The sequence below is a fragment of the Coloeus monedula genome (assembly GCF_965178545.1).
Source record: "Coloeus monedula genome assembly, chromosome: 1".
Lineage (NCBI taxonomy): Eukaryota > Metazoa > Chordata > Aves > Passeriformes > Corvidae > Coloeus > Coloeus monedula.
The window spans coordinates 35,762,815-35,781,952 of NC_138781.1; the positions used below are offsets into that span (position 1 = coordinate 35,762,815).

At 37.0% G+C, this 19,138-nt stretch overlaps 1 protein-coding gene across 6 annotated transcripts in view; it reads right to left on the minus strand.

Annotated features, from left to right (window-relative positions):
* ANKRD28 (ankyrin repeat domain 28) overlaps positions 1 to 19,138 on the minus strand; it is a gene marked incomplete at its 3' end in the record, with an annotated part of 117,897 nt that overhangs the window by 62,061 nt on the left and 36,698 nt on the right. For 4 of the 6 annotated variants that reach the window (XM_082279321.1, XM_082279317.1, XM_082279320.1 and 1 more), the window contains exons 1-2: positions 11,926 to 13,393; positions 10,722 to 10,805 (exon numbers count right to left, since the gene is read on the minus strand). In XM_082279321.1, the coding sequence (XP_082135447.1) occupies positions 10,722 to 10,805; positions 11,926 to 12,042 (201 nt within the window). In that variant the 5' untranslated portion in view covers positions 12,043 to 13,393. Of the gene's footprint in view, positions 1 to 10,721; positions 10,806 to 11,925; positions 13,394 to 19,138 lie in introns of those variants that run through there. The other 2 variants (XM_082279319.1, XM_082279318.1) reach the window with 1 other exon arrangement.

Genomic DNA, 19,138 nt, shown 5'->3' on the forward strand with positions numbered 1-19,138 from the left:
ATTACACATATACATATATATATAACTAGTATTTCATGCTAATTCAAACAGAACTTAAATTAATGATCAGGAAGGATGATAATAATAAAGTAGGACTTTAAAAGATTGAAAAGAGAACAGAATTTCACTGGTTTTGGAGACAGAAAGCTACAGGCTGATATCATAGGCCTGAGAAAATACCTCCTCAAACTTCATAATCAAAACATTGTACCTGAACTTCTGGAGCACACTCTTCAGCAAGAATTCGTTGCAGTGACCTTCCAGTTCCTTTGTCCTGATACCTGACACCAGTATGAGTACTGGCAGTAGACAAGAGTCCTGCTCCTTGGGTACTTATGGGACAGCCCTCCCTACATCATGTAGCAAACAAATGAGAAACACTTTCTCTTCGCTGTTTTTGATATCCATCCATCCTTTATTAAAGAAGATTCAAAGAACTTAAAAGGTGCATCTACCTCACGTATAGCTTGTGTACAAGGGCCAAGCTGGACAAAGGAAATTATGTTTTCTGATAGCATACTGGATATCCCACAGTAAGGTAGCTTTAACCACTTGCAAAGTGGAGAAAATTGTCTTGTTCAAAGGTATGTTGCATATGCATAAAGGGTTTTCATCCAGAAAATAACTACAAATAATCAGTAAATTCAAATCCTATCTTGCTTTTCCCAGCAACAGCCTCTTTAAGGACTGTGTCCATGTTGGAAGCCAATGCACATTAGGACTATTGAACTTTTTTCTTCTCTCTGCTCTTTCAGTGAGGATGTTCTGTTCTAAAATACCAATCCTTTGCATGTCAGGCACAGCAACTGCCAGGAATAACTCCAGTAAGCTCTAACTATTCAAGACCTTGCCTCTAGCTTGTTTTGTAAAAGCAGCAGGAAATGCAGAACTTCAATTATGCTTTGAAGGTTACAATCTTAAGCAATGATCACTAAAAGTAAAATGGCAAATTAGACACGATGTACAAAATCATTATCACTAAGAATCATACTGGAGACTCAAACACAAAACCCTTGAAACTTTAAAAAAAACTCTTCACACTTTTAAATTTGAAGTAATTATTCATGGCTCTCTACACCAATGAGAATTTTTCAATGTTAAAGAAATAAGAGTGACCAAAACAAAAGCTGTCTGTCAAATTCCCAATTACTGCAAAAGAAATTCAGTGTTTGGCTGATACAGCAAACCACTGCCATGCAGACATCCAGGCTTGGTTGCCCAGTTTAGCGAACAGTAAATCCACATTAGCATAGTACTGTGCGAGCTTACTAAGCCTGATGAGAAGGAGAATATGTTAGCCTGAGTAGCACACTAATATTAACTCATACTAAAGTCTCTAAAGAGTAATTCTCATTTCCTGTTCAAGGCAGCACCATGCCATGTAAGCAGAATGTTCTTCTCAGTTCTACCCTTTGCAATGGTAACTTCTTGAGAGCTACTGCCCATAAGCCTGCTGTATTGAGCAGCAATTTGCTGATGTTGGTCAGATTATCCTATAACTCTGCTGAAGGTTTGTCTGTTTGTATCACTCTAATAAGAGTGGTAACTCAATACATCTGAAAATCTCATTTGCAGAGGTTAAATACTGTGCTATTGACATGAAGCAAAGAATTATTCCTCTCTGGACTGGCAAGTTTCTCTCATTAAACATTTCAATTTTGAAGGAAAATGCCTAATTAAACAGATTTGTATTTAAAACATCTTGAATCTATTTCTACACCAGAAGACGAATTCAACACCATTTGGACACACTTTATATTGAGGCTGAAAAATATGATTCACTGTAAACCTCTACAAAGGAACTAAGATATCTGATTAATCATTACAGATGACATGCCTGAGAAACATCCCACACTAATGAACAGGAAATGCTCAGCTTTAAAGTTAAGTTACAGTGAACAACTTCTATATGAAGAATTTAAATCATATTTGAGTAGCTGGTGGATACTGTTTATACAATTGGCAGCAAGTTTATACTACACCTGGAAGAATTAGTCTCCCAAGTTCTCCATTTCTGGAATCAGTCAGGCTTCACATCAATGGATCAAACAATCTAATATCCAATCCTTTAGAAGTAGAATCAGCTTTCGTATAGGAAGAGCTTCTGTACATTTCCTGCAGCAAAGTTTCTTCTTATCTCTTTAGATATATAACATGAATATTCATGTATTTAAGAAGTTATTTAATTCTTTACCAAAGTAACTCCTGGTCAGTCCCATATGGTAATGCTGCATTCCACTTCCTCCTTTAAAAACACCTCACTAAAACTTGATTAGACTTAGTGACAAGGTGTTTCACAAGCTTTGTCTCTTTTTAATGTAACACCACACACACTGGCCTGTGCTATTCACAGAATGTCCTTCTAAAAACCAGTTCTTGGACTTTCTTACATGCAAGACACTTCAGCTCCACAGTAAAAGCTGATGCATAGATGTGAGTTCTGAGCAGGCACAACCTGCTCCTGTTTTTTCGGTATCACAAACACTCCCCTCAAAACCAGAATTCATCACAGAATCTTCTTGCTATTTTTCAGATGTGAAGAAATTTCAATTAACTGAACACATTATAAAGCAGGAGTCTCATATGACTCATCATTTCATCAGGCTGGTCACAGAGAGAATGGGGGTTCCTGTTTGTGATGGAAATACTTAGAAAGTTTAGTACAGAGACTATCTAGAAGCAGAAAGCAATACAATACACTGAGATGCACATTGGTCAAAAATCCAAACAAATGTTTAAAGAGAAAGAAACAACTTGTTCCCATTAGAAAGCTGTATTTTAAGAGAAATATGTGAGCAAACAAACACAGAAGATAACTACCATCAATCTCTGAGATGATATACTATATGTTTCTCACCCATACATTCAAAAAATATATTTACATATACTTCATACAAAATGAAAACATACCAAATTAAAGCCATTAACTATTTAAAATGCCTCTACCTAATTACAACAGCTCTCAGTTCTTCTTAGAGATCTGTTCTGAGTAAGAGATAGGTATAATTAATGTTACTTAAATGGGCAATAAAAATTCTTCTATTAGAAGTTAGCAGTAGAAGGGTCTGAAGGCACACACAGCTTGTTTTGTGATTTATGCCCATCCTGAGTTCACCTGTGCTTTGTGAAGTCTCACAGCCCCTCACTTGCCCAGTATAAGATTTCTTGGACTCTGCTCCAGCACCTGAAGCCGGGTTCCAGGCAGAGGCTGCCAGGCAGCAGCTGCTGCCCTGAGTTTCTCAGCAGTGTTTTTTACTGCAGGAATTCTCTTTATTAGTGTTTGTTTATACAGGAATGTTTTATTTCCTTTCCAACCTCCTGCAGTTGTTTCAAAGGACTGTTCTCACTGCCATTTCATGATATGCCTACTGTTGTTAACATTAGATAAGTGATCATTTAAAAACAAAATAAGCTCACATTTTCTATATAACTTGTATGCATTTATATACAGGCATACACATGTTTGTGTTCTTTCAACATACAGTTCTTACTTGCAGGAAAACTCAGGGGGAATTACTGCTTAAAAATCCAAAGGATGAAACTGAATTAAAATAACTAGCACCAAGCTCTAAGTTATATTCTATGTTTTCATCATATTAAGAAGTCTTTGTAACTCACAAATACCTGTCATTTTATCCCCCAAATCTGCTACACTCTAAACTGAAGATAAAAACATATTACAAATAATGTTCAACCAAGCAGAAACCTTTCTAGTAGAGAAAGAAAGGACTTCAAGGTTGAACAGAATTTTAAATAGATAAATAATATGGGAAATTAGCAAGCTGTTTTAAAACAATTTTTCCTCTAGATTTGATAGCTCAAATGTGAAAATGTAAGTATTAGGAATCACACCAGCTATAACAAGCACATTACAAAGATGGCAAACTTTGTATTCTAACCATCTCTGAGGAAAAACAAGTGTTCTCAATACAGCAAAAACTATGCAAATATTTCTATGCACTTTATTAATACCTCCAAAGTCACAGTTTTTCACTAAATACTTCTTTGCTATGATTAGAGACTCAAGATAGTACAACATTTTTGGAAAGGAGGCCTTAAATTCAAGTTTTATTTTAATAGGTCTAAACTGTGCACTCCTCCAAAATACTACTGCAGCTACACCTTCACAATGTCAGTCGAGATGGTTCAAGTTACAATAACTACAGCATCTCTTTATTAAAAGCTTGCCTGCATTTGGAAATTAGCAAAAGACCAAACAAAAAACCAGTGACTGTTACTTTTAGAGAAGAAAAATTCATGACAGATTGAAACTCTTTAGCAATGGCAACAACTAAGAAACAAAAAGCGCATAACCTGACCTATTAAAATAGGATCTAAAAAAAAATAAATTGTGCTCTTCAGAATATTTTACAATTTTCTGGGCAACTTTTTAATTCCTCTCTCACATTCAAATGAGCAAACCAGACGTTATGTCTATCCTGCCAAGGAATACAATGAGATGCTGCTCCACAGTAACAAATACTTTAGAGCAAGTTTTGGTTGCCAACTCCAGTTGCCAACGAAAAAGCCCTTCATGTAAATCCTCTGATTTGCCTGCAGGAACCTGACAAAATAGTTACCAACACTGGGTGTGAGGCATGTCTGGGACAAATAGACTGGTTAGCAAACCCATAATCTCACCTCCTCAGAAGAACAGCTTGAAGAGTTAAAAACTCTTCACAACTCCTGCTTAGACTTTGCTACATTACGCTAGTTTTTAACCACTATTTACTCTCACCAGCTTAGGCAAAAACCAGAGGGTAGCTTTGGTGTGATTGCCAGAAGCTTTATCTAGTACCAAGAGGTGTTACAGATGAACTGGCCTGGAAAATTATTTCCCTGCAAATGTACTCTGAGTGGACCAAATCACAAACCACGATGAATAACCCCTTTTCCTGATCAGTAGTCACAGCATTCCTGAAGCGGAAAGGAGCACTATTTGGACATGCCTGTCTTCCCACTGCTTTTATCTGGCCCATGCAAATCTCTGCAAAACTGTCAAAGTCCTCTCCCCTGTTCTCAAAACTATTTCCACTCCCTGTTAAAAACAGCCTCTCTGAGTCTTGCCCTCATCAAAAGCACAAGAACATGGCACTACACATCAACCACCACTGTTTAAAAGCATCCCACTTGCTTTTCTTCCAGTTGTCCCAACCAGCAAATTCTTACACTAACAGTGACTCCAAGTTACAAAGGCACTGATAACAAAAGGCATAGCTCAAACACTTTATGCATATCAATTAACGCAGAAAAGTTTCTAGAAGTACAGATAAGTCAAGCTACGGTAAATTTACATTTGTAGTATGCATGTGTATTTTTTATAGAAAACAAACAAGAAAACCTACATTAGTAATCAGGAAAATAATTGGCTACAGAAAGATAGTGAACACAAAGGTAAGAAAATACCTAATGACTATTTTTACCTCATTAAAATTATGGCTTCTTGTTCATTTGTTTTCAAGGAAGTCCGTATTTACTTATGTAATGTTCTTTACATGGAGAAATATTTCAATGTAATTGCTGAATTAGAGAGCAATTACAATTTCCCACAGAACAACATATATAAAAATTATTTTAATGTATGAACTAGGCACAGGATTCATTTGTATGATCAGAACATCAAACTTTACTAAATCTTGTAGAATGTTCCATACTGCAGCCAAGTAATTCAGGTTTTCCTGTCCTACACTGCACAAATATGCAGAAAAACACCTGTTACTCCAGCAATTCAAACAACAAGGTGAAGTATAATGATGAAAGCCAGGTGATCATACATACATTACCTGTTTTTTCTATTTAACCTCTTTTAGGACTTTGTTGACCAATACCATCATCTCAAAGGATCTTTCTTGGTTTTTGAACTGTACTTAAATTTTCATTATTCATTCTTAAATTACTAATATCTTTGAGACCCTCAATAATCTAATTCTCCTGGTACCCAGACCCGATGCTGTATAAGGAGTCCTAGGCTTGTCACTAGACTAACAAGCCAATTTTCTTCCTCTTTCAGTATACAGTAACCTGCAGAGTAAGATAAACTAATGTTCTGTCTTACCCTAGAGCAACATCCAGCAGCATTCCCCTGCTACGCAAAAAACCACAAAGTTATGCAAACCCACATTTGGCAGGACTGGGAATGGAGCCCACATCGCTACTGGAACTCTACTGCTCAAAATACCAGTCAGACACAACCTTAGCTATCCTGTTTGTATCAGCACTTTGGTGCTACAGGATCATACCCCTTGTCAGTTCCACCAACAAAACTTGGAATTTATGGGCAACACTTCATTGCTATCTAATACAGGTGTGGGTTAGGGAGGGCAGACGAAAGATTATTTGGTTCTATGGTTTTGTTTTGTTTTTCCCTTCTTCCCAAAATAGCAGCACAGGTGAATTTTTACATTGTGGTTACTTACCATACAAAAAAGACATTAAATTAAGAGCCGTGCTGGATGGCCAATAATTCAAAATAGAAATCATACAGAGAACCCTGATTGCTACAGGGTACCAATGGCTGTAATGGTACAGTATGAGGAATTTCACTTCCCATTATTACATTTCATGTTGGGAAAAAAACCACCAACTTATACATAAAGCAGCTTTAGAACATTTCATAGTTTAAATCTATTTTAATCTCACAAAGCACAGTATACAGTAAGATCCAGGTATTTCATGTTTAAGTCCCTTGTCACATATGTAAATATTACTACTTTAAATAGGAACAGTGAGCATTTTTGAGCATTGTGAGAGATCAGTGTAGTCTTGGGAATCCTCCAAAAAAAGAGCCTGTTTGGCTTTAGTATGAGAAGAGCAAGGGGCACACTGACACCAGTTCCAGAGACGATCAGATGTTTGTCCCCCCGGCTAAGATCAAGTGCAATGGAGTTATAAAAAATATTGGGTTACATGAAGTATCAATTTTCATGGCAAGAAATACTACCCCAATAGGTCTAGGAGGATGAAAAATTGTTCTGAATTTGAGCAATCATTCAGTAGTCAGATTTGCAACCTTTAAATCACTTTTGACAGTGAGCTGTATTCCCTCAAGAGAATTCCATTCTTAACTAATAGCTGAGATGATATATTCCATTTTCATGATCTTTTAAACTGAACATACATCATACGAGTTCTGATTACAAACAGAAATGGCAGAGTTTACAACAGTAACAGGTCTCAAAATCTTAAAAAAAAAAAGCCCAAACCAATACTCACTTATAAAATGCAATGCTGAAATCATTCAGTTAGCTAAAACTAATTGCTGAAAAACATGCAGAATTCAAACCAGCCCCACTAATCTAATCAGCAAGAGCAGGAAATGTTGAGGAGCTCCATCAACTAACAGATATTAAATGTGTCCATTATCATGCAAGATTTTCCTTTCTGTCAAGTCTCAAAAGCTCAGGATGGTACCAAGAAATAATAATAATTTTTTAAACAAACACATAGAGCATAGCAAAAACCATGCTTGTAACAGAAACCCTATACTGTTTGACATATGTGATGCGTGTGATTTAAGCCTGATTCATGAAACAAGCAGCTACAGTTACTCAAGCTTTCTTGGGAAATGGAACCCTGCAGAATCCTTTTCCCCTTTGTTTTGTTTTTTTCCATTAACTGGAGCCTCAGAAAAGTTCACCTTCCAAACAATTTATTTGAACAAAGTTCCTAAAAATCAGTTTTGTCTATAAAGAGCTGCACATTTCCAGCTTGCAGAGAGGGTAAGCCTTTTTGAACCCCAGTTTAAGCAGCTAGGGATACACTCAATTTGCTCTTTCTTCACAAAAGATTACAACAGCAAACAGAATACAATACATACTTTCTAAATCTAAACTGAGCCTGTGACTCGAGGCTGGTATGGCATGAACAGAGAACAATCTTCTTTCTGAAAAAAGCCTATTTACTATTTGTACATTATCTTACAGTCACACACAGCAACTCATGTTCTGAAAGACTACCTATTTCAGAATGTCTCTAAGTATTACACTATGGCAGAAGACATCATCTGTTTTAGGAATAATGCCCTAATACAGGCCAAACTCAAAGCAATATTAAGGTATTACCATAACATCAGTTTCCACAGCCTAGCTTTGGAAAGCCAAATACAGATTCAACTCACTTAGCTTTATAAAGAGTATTAAGCCAATTGTGATTAATATCAGAGATAACATATCGTAAAAGTAAGGAGGTAAATGAAGCTGGATGAAACAGAAAGAAAAAATACCCCCATTTCATCATAAAAAACTTTCCTAGATTAATGCCAATGTCACAAAGAAGATGTACAACAGCTCTATCTTCAGTTCACTTTTGGGCAAAATTGATTCACAGAACACTGCTGGGTCTCCAGTTACAGAGTCCAGCCCATGCACAGGGGAAGGGAGGATGGAAGGAATCTCAACTATTCGAATACAAACTGCAAAATAATTAGTTGCTCTTGAAAGGGGGAAATGACTCTGCCGAGGCATTGGAGGGAATGACTCTGGAGTTCAAGTAACTGTACTGAAACACTTGGATAGCGAAGTGGAAAAAAATCCAGTGTATATACTGGTCTAATACAAACCACAATGGTCAAAACAGTTTATCCCAATCCTTCTCTTTTTTTAGGAATATAAATAACTACTTCATTTTCTTCACTTTTCCCCTCCTTCTGTCCACACCAACTTGTAACATGTAACTCAGGGAACAAGTCTAGATCTAGACTTATGTAGAGATATGTTACCTCCAGCCAAGGACATCTTCAACAAAAAAAAACAAGGAAAAGAACAAAATGCTCACAGACACACAGTAAAATATACTAGGCAGTCTACTTCATTTCTACCAGACAATGGGAGAATTTACATGCTCATTTAGCCCCAACAAACAGCATTTAAAGGATAAATGTAAATCTAATATTTGATACTGTAGTAGGACTAGGATTGCCGTGATAAGAAGCAGTGGTCATGAGTGATAAGCATCTCCCAACAGTGAAGAAGGTGGTTGTGAAAAAATGGCATATTTGTCCTGCATGAACTCTATCCACATGTTGGGTGTTACTAGGCTAAGATGCACACATGTTCTATTAAAGAGAGATGTATCCACAGAAAGGAATTTAAAAAAAACAAACAAAAAAAACCAACAAAAAAACCCCACCACAACATAAAATGTAAAAACCTCCACATTTTGACTATTCTACCTACAAGATAAGTACCTGGCAATCTGAAGTAATTCTCTTCAAAGACAGCAAGTAATTACAAGATTTCCTATTTAAGCACATCAGTTGACTTCCTGTCTTCCTATTTATTTGCAAGTGTTTGACAAAACTTGAGAAAGAACAAAACCCAATTCCAAACCACTCCCACATACATACCGAAATATAGCAGAGGCTTTGGTAATAGATGATAAAAAATGGCAGAGAGTAAACCTAACTTTGTTTACAAGGTCCTATAGCTATGAATGCTAAACCTGACTTTAACACATGAATGAACACAAAGTAACAATACAAACTAATCATCTTTTAAAAATAAAAATGGCAATGTGACCAGAGCATATAGATGCAGACACTGGAAGGATACAAAACTAATGCTCTCATAACTAAACAGAATATTAAGTCTTTTGGTAAAATTAATCATACAATCTTTCTTAAGGACACACAAAACTCCTGAAAGAGGAAAAAAAGTCCAACCTTATCAAACAAAGCTTCAGATTTGACAGAAAGTTTGTTTATATAGGGTCCTTCTCAAGCCCTTCAAGACAATAGGACAGCTTCCTTATACTGGGACTTTTCAGCTGCCATTTCTCAGCTGTAAATTCTGAAGCATGCTTTTAAATGTCAAAAGAGACATACCAAACTAAATATTTGCCTTTGGCCTACATCTCCCCAGAAGAAAGTGTAAACACTTACCATGGTCTTAAATGGGCCCCTAGGTAGCAACTAGATCTTAGCCTTTGCCTTTTAGCATCACTCTTGTTCTGATGATTTGGAGGAGAAACAGCTACATATGTATATTCCTGTAGCATAAGCCCTAAATGGTTTGTGTCAGTCTGCTGTAATAATCAAAGCAATTTCTAATCCATGTAAAGCGTTTATGCTGTATTATCTTTCATAGTGTCAAACACGCATATTAGAATTTTAACAGAAATACAGTAATTGCTGTATTTGCATGCTGTTCAAATCTTGAATTTCACACAGTGGAACAAACTTAGTATCATTTCAGTATAATTTTTATGTCTGCAGTGCCTGAGTGTGAAGCACCACAAAAATATAAACCCAATTTCTCATTCTTACTAATATAATCATTAGGCTTCCCTTTTTAAAATCCACTGTTAAATGTACCTACTGAAACCCCAGACTATGTTCTTATAACTGTCTAATGTATACTATATGCTATATTCAATTTAAAAAGAATTCAAGTCTACATAGCATCACACTTGACCAGTCTAGCTTTCTGTAAATTAGTCTGATGTAACTGTATAAAGAAACTTTGCAGCTACCCAAGCACTGCAGAACTAACAGTTACAAGGAATATAAAATTAGGTCTTTACTATTCACACAAATCTGCAAAGCTATACACATGATTCCCAGTACTAAGTGTATGTATAGGCTTTACTTGGCCTAGTATGTAAAATGTACAGCTCAAGAATTAGCAAAGTTTTAAAGAGATTAGTACAGCAGAAAGATATAACAAATAAAATTAAAATACATTAAAAATTAAAATGCATTCAAAGCCAATGATATTTGATTTTACCTGAAAATTAACATCTTCTTTCTTAAATATTAGTGCTCGAACTTCATCAGGATCTCCATTAAATATAGCTTGAACCAATGGTGGCTGAAATGAAAGAAAAACACATCTTAAAATAAAACTCCATATTAGGTTTTAGTGATACACATACAGTTTTTTTGATACATAACAGAAACACAAGGTAATGACAAAAAAACCCCATTCCAGGCAGTAAACCAAAGAAAACAGCACCAGTATTTAGAATCAAAGAAATTGCAGGTTTTAAAAACCTCAAACACACAGACATCCTCTAAGTCAATGAAATATATATATATGAAAGAAAAAAAAAAAAGGAGCTGAGAAGACAAGCTTAAGACAAGCTTATAACAGCTGAAAAGAGAACGCCTTATAATAAAATTAGGGCTGTCATTTCATTACATGCTGCAAATTCTATACCGTATAAGCAAACAATCCCTTTTTACATTAGCAAGTGACTCAAGTTACTGGAAGTCTTTCACCTGTTTAGACAGAGTGGGAAAGCAAAGTGCATCAGATAAGTATGGTAACAAATTCATACACACACATCTATTACTAAATATAGCAGGATTTCTTAGTAAGTAAGAAAAGCTGCTGAGGTATGGTAGCAAGATTAAGTCAGTCACTTGACAAAATAAAATAATTTAAAGTAATAAAAGCACAGTCCCCAGTGTTGATCATTTCCTGAAAGTGCTAGCTTGAATCCAACAGTTATACCAACATTGTGACTTATGTTAATTTTTATTTTAGCTTAGAATTGCTCTTTTTTGATATAACTATATACTCTATCAGTTCTCAAAATAAACACAGCATATTATTATAATACAATGATCACATCAGCTTCTAAAGTGGCACTGCATAAATGTACCATTAAAGAGTGAGAAGTGGAGCAGGGAAAACCCATTTACTTCAAACACATTTCCCTAAGCCTTCTAAAACCCCACTCCTATTACACAAGAACCAAGACTTGTTCTTGCTGCACCATAAATAAGGTTACATGAAAAAGAATGGACCCTTGCAAGCATAAATTCTACCACTAAGTTTCAGCTTTTTCCATCTTTATTACACACAGATTTTATCACCTTGTCTTGTTTCAACATTGTACATGTTCACCCTAATCTTAGGAATATAGCTAATGTTATTTCAGACAGCATTATAAGCAGGAAATATGCCAACAAATAACATGCCTTACCAGCACATTTCCAGAGGGTGATGGATGTACAGATACATTTTCCTGAGGCAAACTGGAAATAAATGTGGGAGAATCATCTTCCTCCTCCTCCAAAACAACAATACAGACTCGACTCATTCGATCCGTTTGTGGAATCAAAAGCAAACAAAAAAACGCCAGCAACGGTATTTTTGGAAGCAGACTGCAGGTATCGCAACAGGGACCATAGAGGAAATACTTTCACCTGTTTCACATGCCCTCACAAACTTGTGAGTGCTACTGCTGGTGTGTTAGCATCTAGAAAGGGACATTCCAATCCCCCCTCACACTTCATTTTTCACACTTAAACACCAAAAGATGTTCAAGACACTCCTGAAAAAAAGTTGTTCTTTAAAAAGTAAAAACTCCCTAAGCATCGAAACCGAAATAACAAAACTGTGGAACAGTTGATAGAAATACCCCAAGATCCAATTCCATTCGAACAGCACTCACTGTCGCACACAGCTGTCCTTTCACGAGCAAGTTTGTCTTTGTTAATGTCACAACTTCCACAGCGTCCTCCTACCCCCACAGTGAAATCATTGTTGCAGAAGACATGACTCCGTCCTGCAGAGGACGGAACAAGGAACAATTGCCCCGAGAGAGACGGCCGCAGCTATTCCCACTCCTGCAAGGTCAGTTTAAATCAACCCTCACAGGCTTTCTGGTGACTGAAAATAAACGCGCCTCCCGATCATCCTGCCATTCTACAGCTTCCTTTCTCAATGTCAAAAGCAGTCCAGAGAGAAAAACACATCTCGGTTCCAGCAGTTATTCAGGACCTGTTCAGAGGAAAATAATTCTTTCCCATGCAAGAAAATAGCTGCAACGTGCAGCACGGCTGCAGCACATTTACATGCGATGAGTCAGACCACAGGGACAATGAACTCCTTGAATAATATTGCCGGCTGAATCCAGCCTCCCCAAACGACAGCAACGCAGACGGTGTTACTCTGTCAGGGACACGAGCAATGCGGAGCGTTCATTTTTCCTTCACCAGGCAGTAGCTGTGGCTTCTCCATCAGGGAATGCGCGTAAGGCAGAAATACTGTTGAGGAGGAATGCTTCAGAAAAACAAGCTAGCTACTGCACACAAAAGCTCAAATTACTGCCTTAGACGACTTCTGCAAAAGCAGTTCATCACTCGAAGTGTTTCTTTTGATCACCATGTGAATGCAGTTCCCATGATAGTCTTCATTCAGATTGAGGGGGAGGAAAAAAAAAGGAAAAAAAAAAATCAGACTCTGTACATCTTCTCTGAGCCAACTTCTTTATCCGAACATCTGTCACTGCGCCAACGTGATTCTCCTCTTCAGTTAGAGCTTCTGCTTATCAGGTTTTTTTCTTGACAAATTAAATTATACAATCAGCAGATAGCCTTGTAAAGCTCAAAAACCAGCTTGGCTGTCCGAGTCGGCAGGAGCGGCGCACAAACCACTGCCACGGCAGCGCTCCCCCTGAGCAGCAGCCTGGCGAGCAGCGACTGCAGCCTGGCAGGGTGAAATGCCTAGTAATGCTCACATGTCACACTTACCAGAGCACCCAGCCACCGCTCGCAGGGTAACTTCCTCTGGCACCAAAAAAAACCCGCCTTTTTCTTTTTTTGGGGGCAGTCTTTGCAGTCTGCGCTAGTTCAGTGACTAACGCAGCTGAAAACGTAAAAATTCTATAACTGAAGAAAGAACGCCTGTTTAATATTTTCCACTAAAAGCCGCAAAGAAATGTGGTGTACTGGTTCTGCTGACTAACCACACTTTCGGCAGTAAACAATTCCAGCACTCTAACTGCTTTCATATGGCACTGGTCAGAGTAGCAAAACACTTAACTCATTGAAGACAACAAATGCCCCACAAAAATCCTCTGAAAATTAAATGAAAAGTAAAATCTTAAAGCAATAGGCTGACTATTAAAAAAACCAGCTATTAAACCAAACCCAATGGCTTTTTGCAATTAGTACAGACAAACATAACCTCAGCTCGAAAAAAATTACATCAAGTATAATTTAAATATAGTATTATTAAAATATACCATAATAATAAAGTATAATATGAAGCCCTAAAACTTGCTGAATAAATACTTCAGCTTGAATCTGCCTAAATGGTGCTGGCTCGTGGGTGTATTATGTAAATGGCTTCTGTCAAAAGTTGCTGGATAAGCTTCAGTGTTACAGGAACAGAGGGAGGGGTTTTTGCTCCTGCTGTGCAGCATGAAGGCAATTCGGATGCCCTTCAGTGGCTGTTAAGAGCAGAACTGGTCAATGGTGAGCAAGTTTATAGCTCTTCAATAAAGTATTTGCACTCAGGTTTCACATAGGAACTCGGGCAGAGAGAAAGACAGGTTTAAATGGTGTGTAAATGGTTTGGATATAAATAGACATATTGAATTCCCACCTTTGGGGGCCACAGGCAGGAAAAGCTCACATGAACTCTTTAGCAAAAACGTCTACAGTAGCTTCATTGCAACATAATAAATTGCTTAAACACCTCCCTTTCCCCCTGACACTTCATGCAGGCAAGTTTTCTAAGTGCAAAAGAGTACCTTGGCCAAGGGCTCCCTGACCTCAAGAGTCCTAGCCTGGCAGAATATAGCACCAGATGCTGATTTATCAGGAATTTTCAGATTAAAGTTTCTCAAGGCTAACAGATACCTTCATAAATATATTCTGTTCATTACACAGAGTCGAGTTGTTTTGAAATGTCATACTTTTGGTCTTAATTACAAAAAAACAATGATTTTTACACCACAGAGCTTTCTTCTAGCATTTCAGCCATTTATTAAAAAGCAATAACACAGATTCACACAAATACATATGACAACTCGTGTTCTTCTTGGCCACAGCAGAACTAGTTCTAATAAACCATGGACATCCTCAAAGCTCAGCTATTGCAACACCCTACTGTCTGCTATGGAACACAACCACAACATAGAAAAGAGCTTGCTTTCTATTTGTGAAAAATGCCCTAAGGAACAGACACTGTAGCTTATTTGCATAACTAAACACATATTTTTTAAAAAATTAAAAATCAGATTTTATGTGTAAAAGCAAAATACTGACAAAATGCATACTCGAGTTTCATATTGATACACACACACTTGCTAGATAATGGTTTTTCAGCTAAGCCCATATGTTCAGTGTAAATGAACACTTCTCAAGAGTCAGTACATTTCTACAGTAAGCAAATGCCAAGGGTTCCATATGCTTTCTTTGGAATTACCAACTGGACACATTGCTAGATAGAGATAATGCCTAGCTTATCTGAACGTGGTCCATTTTTTACCTTTGCAATTAATGCTCCAAAGTCAGCTAGAAATTCAAGTTGCCTTAAAAAAGTACATGTCTTCACACTCAGTTAACTGTGAAAATCCAGAACATTTAAATTTACTCTGATATTCTAGTGATCTTAGATATAATTAGAATACAATTAATATAAACTATTTCCAAAAGCAAGTTAACATATTACATCTCGCTTAACATTGCACATTTTTGAATTGTGACATTACTACAGAGAGTAAGCCAGTGTGTCACAGTTTGCATAAGAAAGAGAACCAACACAACTGAGTCAATATTAGATTGATTTTGATAGCAATCTAAACCATTTAAGTAAGCAAAAACACCCTATTCACGATAGGGCTATGTGTGCACAATTGCTTCCATAATCAAAGGAAAACCCAGCTCTAGATATTCAAATTTTGCTCACAATGAACTAGCATTTCCCCCTCCCATCCCCTTCAACCAAAGGCTGTGCTTTCATCTCAGTGCAAACACCATCTCCAATCACCTCTTCTTTCAACTTCAAAAAACCATCCAAAGTATCTTCTGGTGTGCAAAATGCAGTTTCTAATGTTACCTAACAGGTGTTCTAAAAATCAAAAGCTGTTCAGAATGCTACCGTGAGAAACCAAACTAAGGTTTCAATTTTTCAGCAGCTTATATAGACTAACAACTTTCTGTGTAGGAGAAGAGTTAATAGTAACAGAGAATGAAAGCAGAGTAAATTCACGATGATTAATTTAAGCTTCTGTTCCTCAAACTAATTTAGGAATCATAATAGAACTTTGTGAAGGTATAAAGAACATTGCATCTCAAACAGTTTGTATTAATACAACTCAAAATAACTGAAAACAGCAGGTCATCACCATCCATTTTCTCCAAATGTCATCTATTTCCAATAAAAAAGCTTATGAAATGAGCAGTAGGAAGGAAGACTCAAAAATGGCCTAACTTAAAGGAAGAATGCCATGTCTACAGGGGCTTGAGTGATGATCTGACAGCCTCCACAAGATTTCTTAGCAAAGTAAGATCTCCACACTTAACTCTCAAATTCTAAGGAGTGCAATGATGATATGTATTTTTGCAAAAATAAAAGCTTTTGTGTTCACATGATAGCTGTAAGCAAAAAAAAAAAAGTGTTGTAATTTTCAAACTACACTTGTCTTTAAGTAAATCAAGTTTCATGAGTCCTTCTTGGGTGCATATAAAGAGAATATATTACAAGAATGCAACTGCAGGTTATAACACAGATGTCAGCCATCTACACCAGACAGAAAAAACATGAACTCTGAATCAGCTAAAAATAGCAACCTTTTCTATAGATCTGCCCTCCTCTCTAGGAACAAATGAGCAGAAGACTGTAGCAGCACTGCTGATGACACCAAAAACCTCACTGAAGGACATTCAGTATCAAAGCTGACCAAATAAAGATTTCTCCCTTGCCAGTTAGCATTTACCAAGTCTTTTCTGGGCTGAGGTTAATCCACTGGTTTCATGTAGTATTTTGTATGATTAAAAGGATCTAGGAAAGGAAGAAAATTCTTCTGTCAGGTTCCAGTAAAAAAGAAAAAATTTAGAACCAAGTAAGTCATATATCAACTCTGCCAGGCAAATACCTAATCTCTGTATTTCTTTAGAAGACAAAGATTGCTTATAATAGGTACAGCTCTAAGTAAAGAGGCATGCCCCAGTATAAGCTGATTTTGTCACATATAGACAGAGATGAGTGTTCAACATCACCACGAATATAAGTTACAATACTTCTGGAATACTTCTCATGAGTCACTCATCTGAACTCCTCTGCTATTTCCTCCCTGCTCCTGCGGGAATGAGGTGGAGTCACGAAAGACAACAGTCTAAAGCAAGGAATTACTACCTTTCTTCCCAGTTTTTATTCCAGAGCATCTGCATTTGCAGAATAGTTTTAACCCCCGGACTCCATTCTGCTTCTAAGGACAAGCAAAATAGCTCTGCTTGCACCTCAGGATACCATCGGCAACTCCTACTTTTTCTCATGCAATTATATAGCTTCTGTTAATCTAGAGAAGTATTTCATGCAGTCACATATTATCTTTGAAGACTTCGCAATTAATAAAATCCAGTATCTAAATAGCCATTTCAGCAAAAACTGAGACACAAATACAAAGAAGAAAAATAATCCAGCATTCATTCTAACTTTTCTCAATTGGAACAGAGTAAGAAAAATTAATAATAAAAAATGTCTGTGATTCAGACATAAACTTCAGTTGTATACTTAAACTGTAACATTTAAAAAATGTTTTAGAAATATCATCAGATGAAAGAGCAATAAAACACCTTAAAAATGTTAAAAGTCTACTAAGCAATTTTTTATTTGACTTCTATTTTGTATGTTTGAACAATACACCTGCAGACAAACTCTTGGCTGAAGGACCATCTAGTACAAGATAAATAAATACCTTAAAAATTACCTCTGATGTCCAAAATACAGAGTCTAGCAATCAAACTGTGCACAGGCCAAAAACCAGAAAAGCAAATGCAAATCCTATTTCTCTTAAAAGAAAGTAAAAATATTAGGGTCCTGCATCATCCAACACTGTTTCCTAGCTAGGATATCACCCAGCACACTTCCCTTTCGGCCCAGATTTAAATTCACTGGCAGGAGGAGGTACCTTGTGCATTTTCAATGTCCAACCCTGTAATCAAAATCAACAATTCATTCTTACATTAACAAACAGTACATAAAAGAAGTCCTCCAGTCTGTCTGATTTCACAGTCTCAAGGTACTTTGTAGAAAAAGTGTGTGCTCAGATTTATCAGCTGCACCCAACAGCAGTCACCTCTCTGTCTTTCGAGAAACAGAAGGCAGCTATTACACCCAACAGCTTTTCTAAATAACAACCATACAAGTCTGATGGTGGTATTGTCAGTCTTGTAAAATTGACTAGAAGTCAAAACAACTCCTGTTTCAGGGAAGAGAAACCACAAAAAGATGCACCTGTCCACATATATTGTTATGAATAGCTAAGGTAAGTTTGCATCCATGAAGACAAAGAAAGATGTTGACAAACTACTTTAGGTACGGTAGTGTGGATTTGGGACAGAAGATAGGTTGTTTCTTAAGCAATTTTTCTTTTTGGGAGAAGGTAACTGAGAGAAGATGACTTCTGTTGGAAAATGGAGTTGATATTATCTTAAAATATCAGTTTAGTCAAAGAGAAAAGAAGGCAAAACACTTCAGCATTTGTTAAACCCACACAACACAAAATTATTAGCTGTACACTTAAGGCTTCTGCAAGCATGACAGCTTTTAAAAATGTTTTCATAACACAAAAAGCAAGGCCCACAGGTTTGTTAAAAGTATTTCCACCTGTCGGCAGAGGAAAGGCAGAAAAGACACTGATAGGAGCAATTCTTCTGGCCTCCTTAGCTCCTTCCAGCTCAGATCATGTCCACAGCCAATTTTGGGTTTTGGCACTGAAAATGGCATCAGTTGTAATAATAACCACAGTGTTCTTCCAGGAATAATTACTGAGGGCAGCAATTTCAGCTGTGCACACCAGCCCTAACTGCAGAGTTGACGAAAACAAAACAAAAATCAAAGGCTCAGTCTCAGCAGTCCCTGTTTGCTCTTTCACATGTCAACCATCCTCTCCCAGCACACCCAGCCAGTTGCTGGGAGGTGAGGCTGGACAGCAACATCAACAAGAGCAGGGCAAAAATAGCAACCCAGACACACTGGAAGACCAACCCACTGTCACAGCTGGCACTGACAGCCTGATGCTTCAGGAAACAATGCTACACATTTTCCCAAGGAGAAGAAACAGGTAGCTTGGCTGGAGCAAAAGAATGACTGCAGAATTCCTAATCATAGTTTTATATCATCTATCACCTTGCTTTGAAAGTGTTTATACCAATAGTGTACTCACTCCTATAAATTAACTA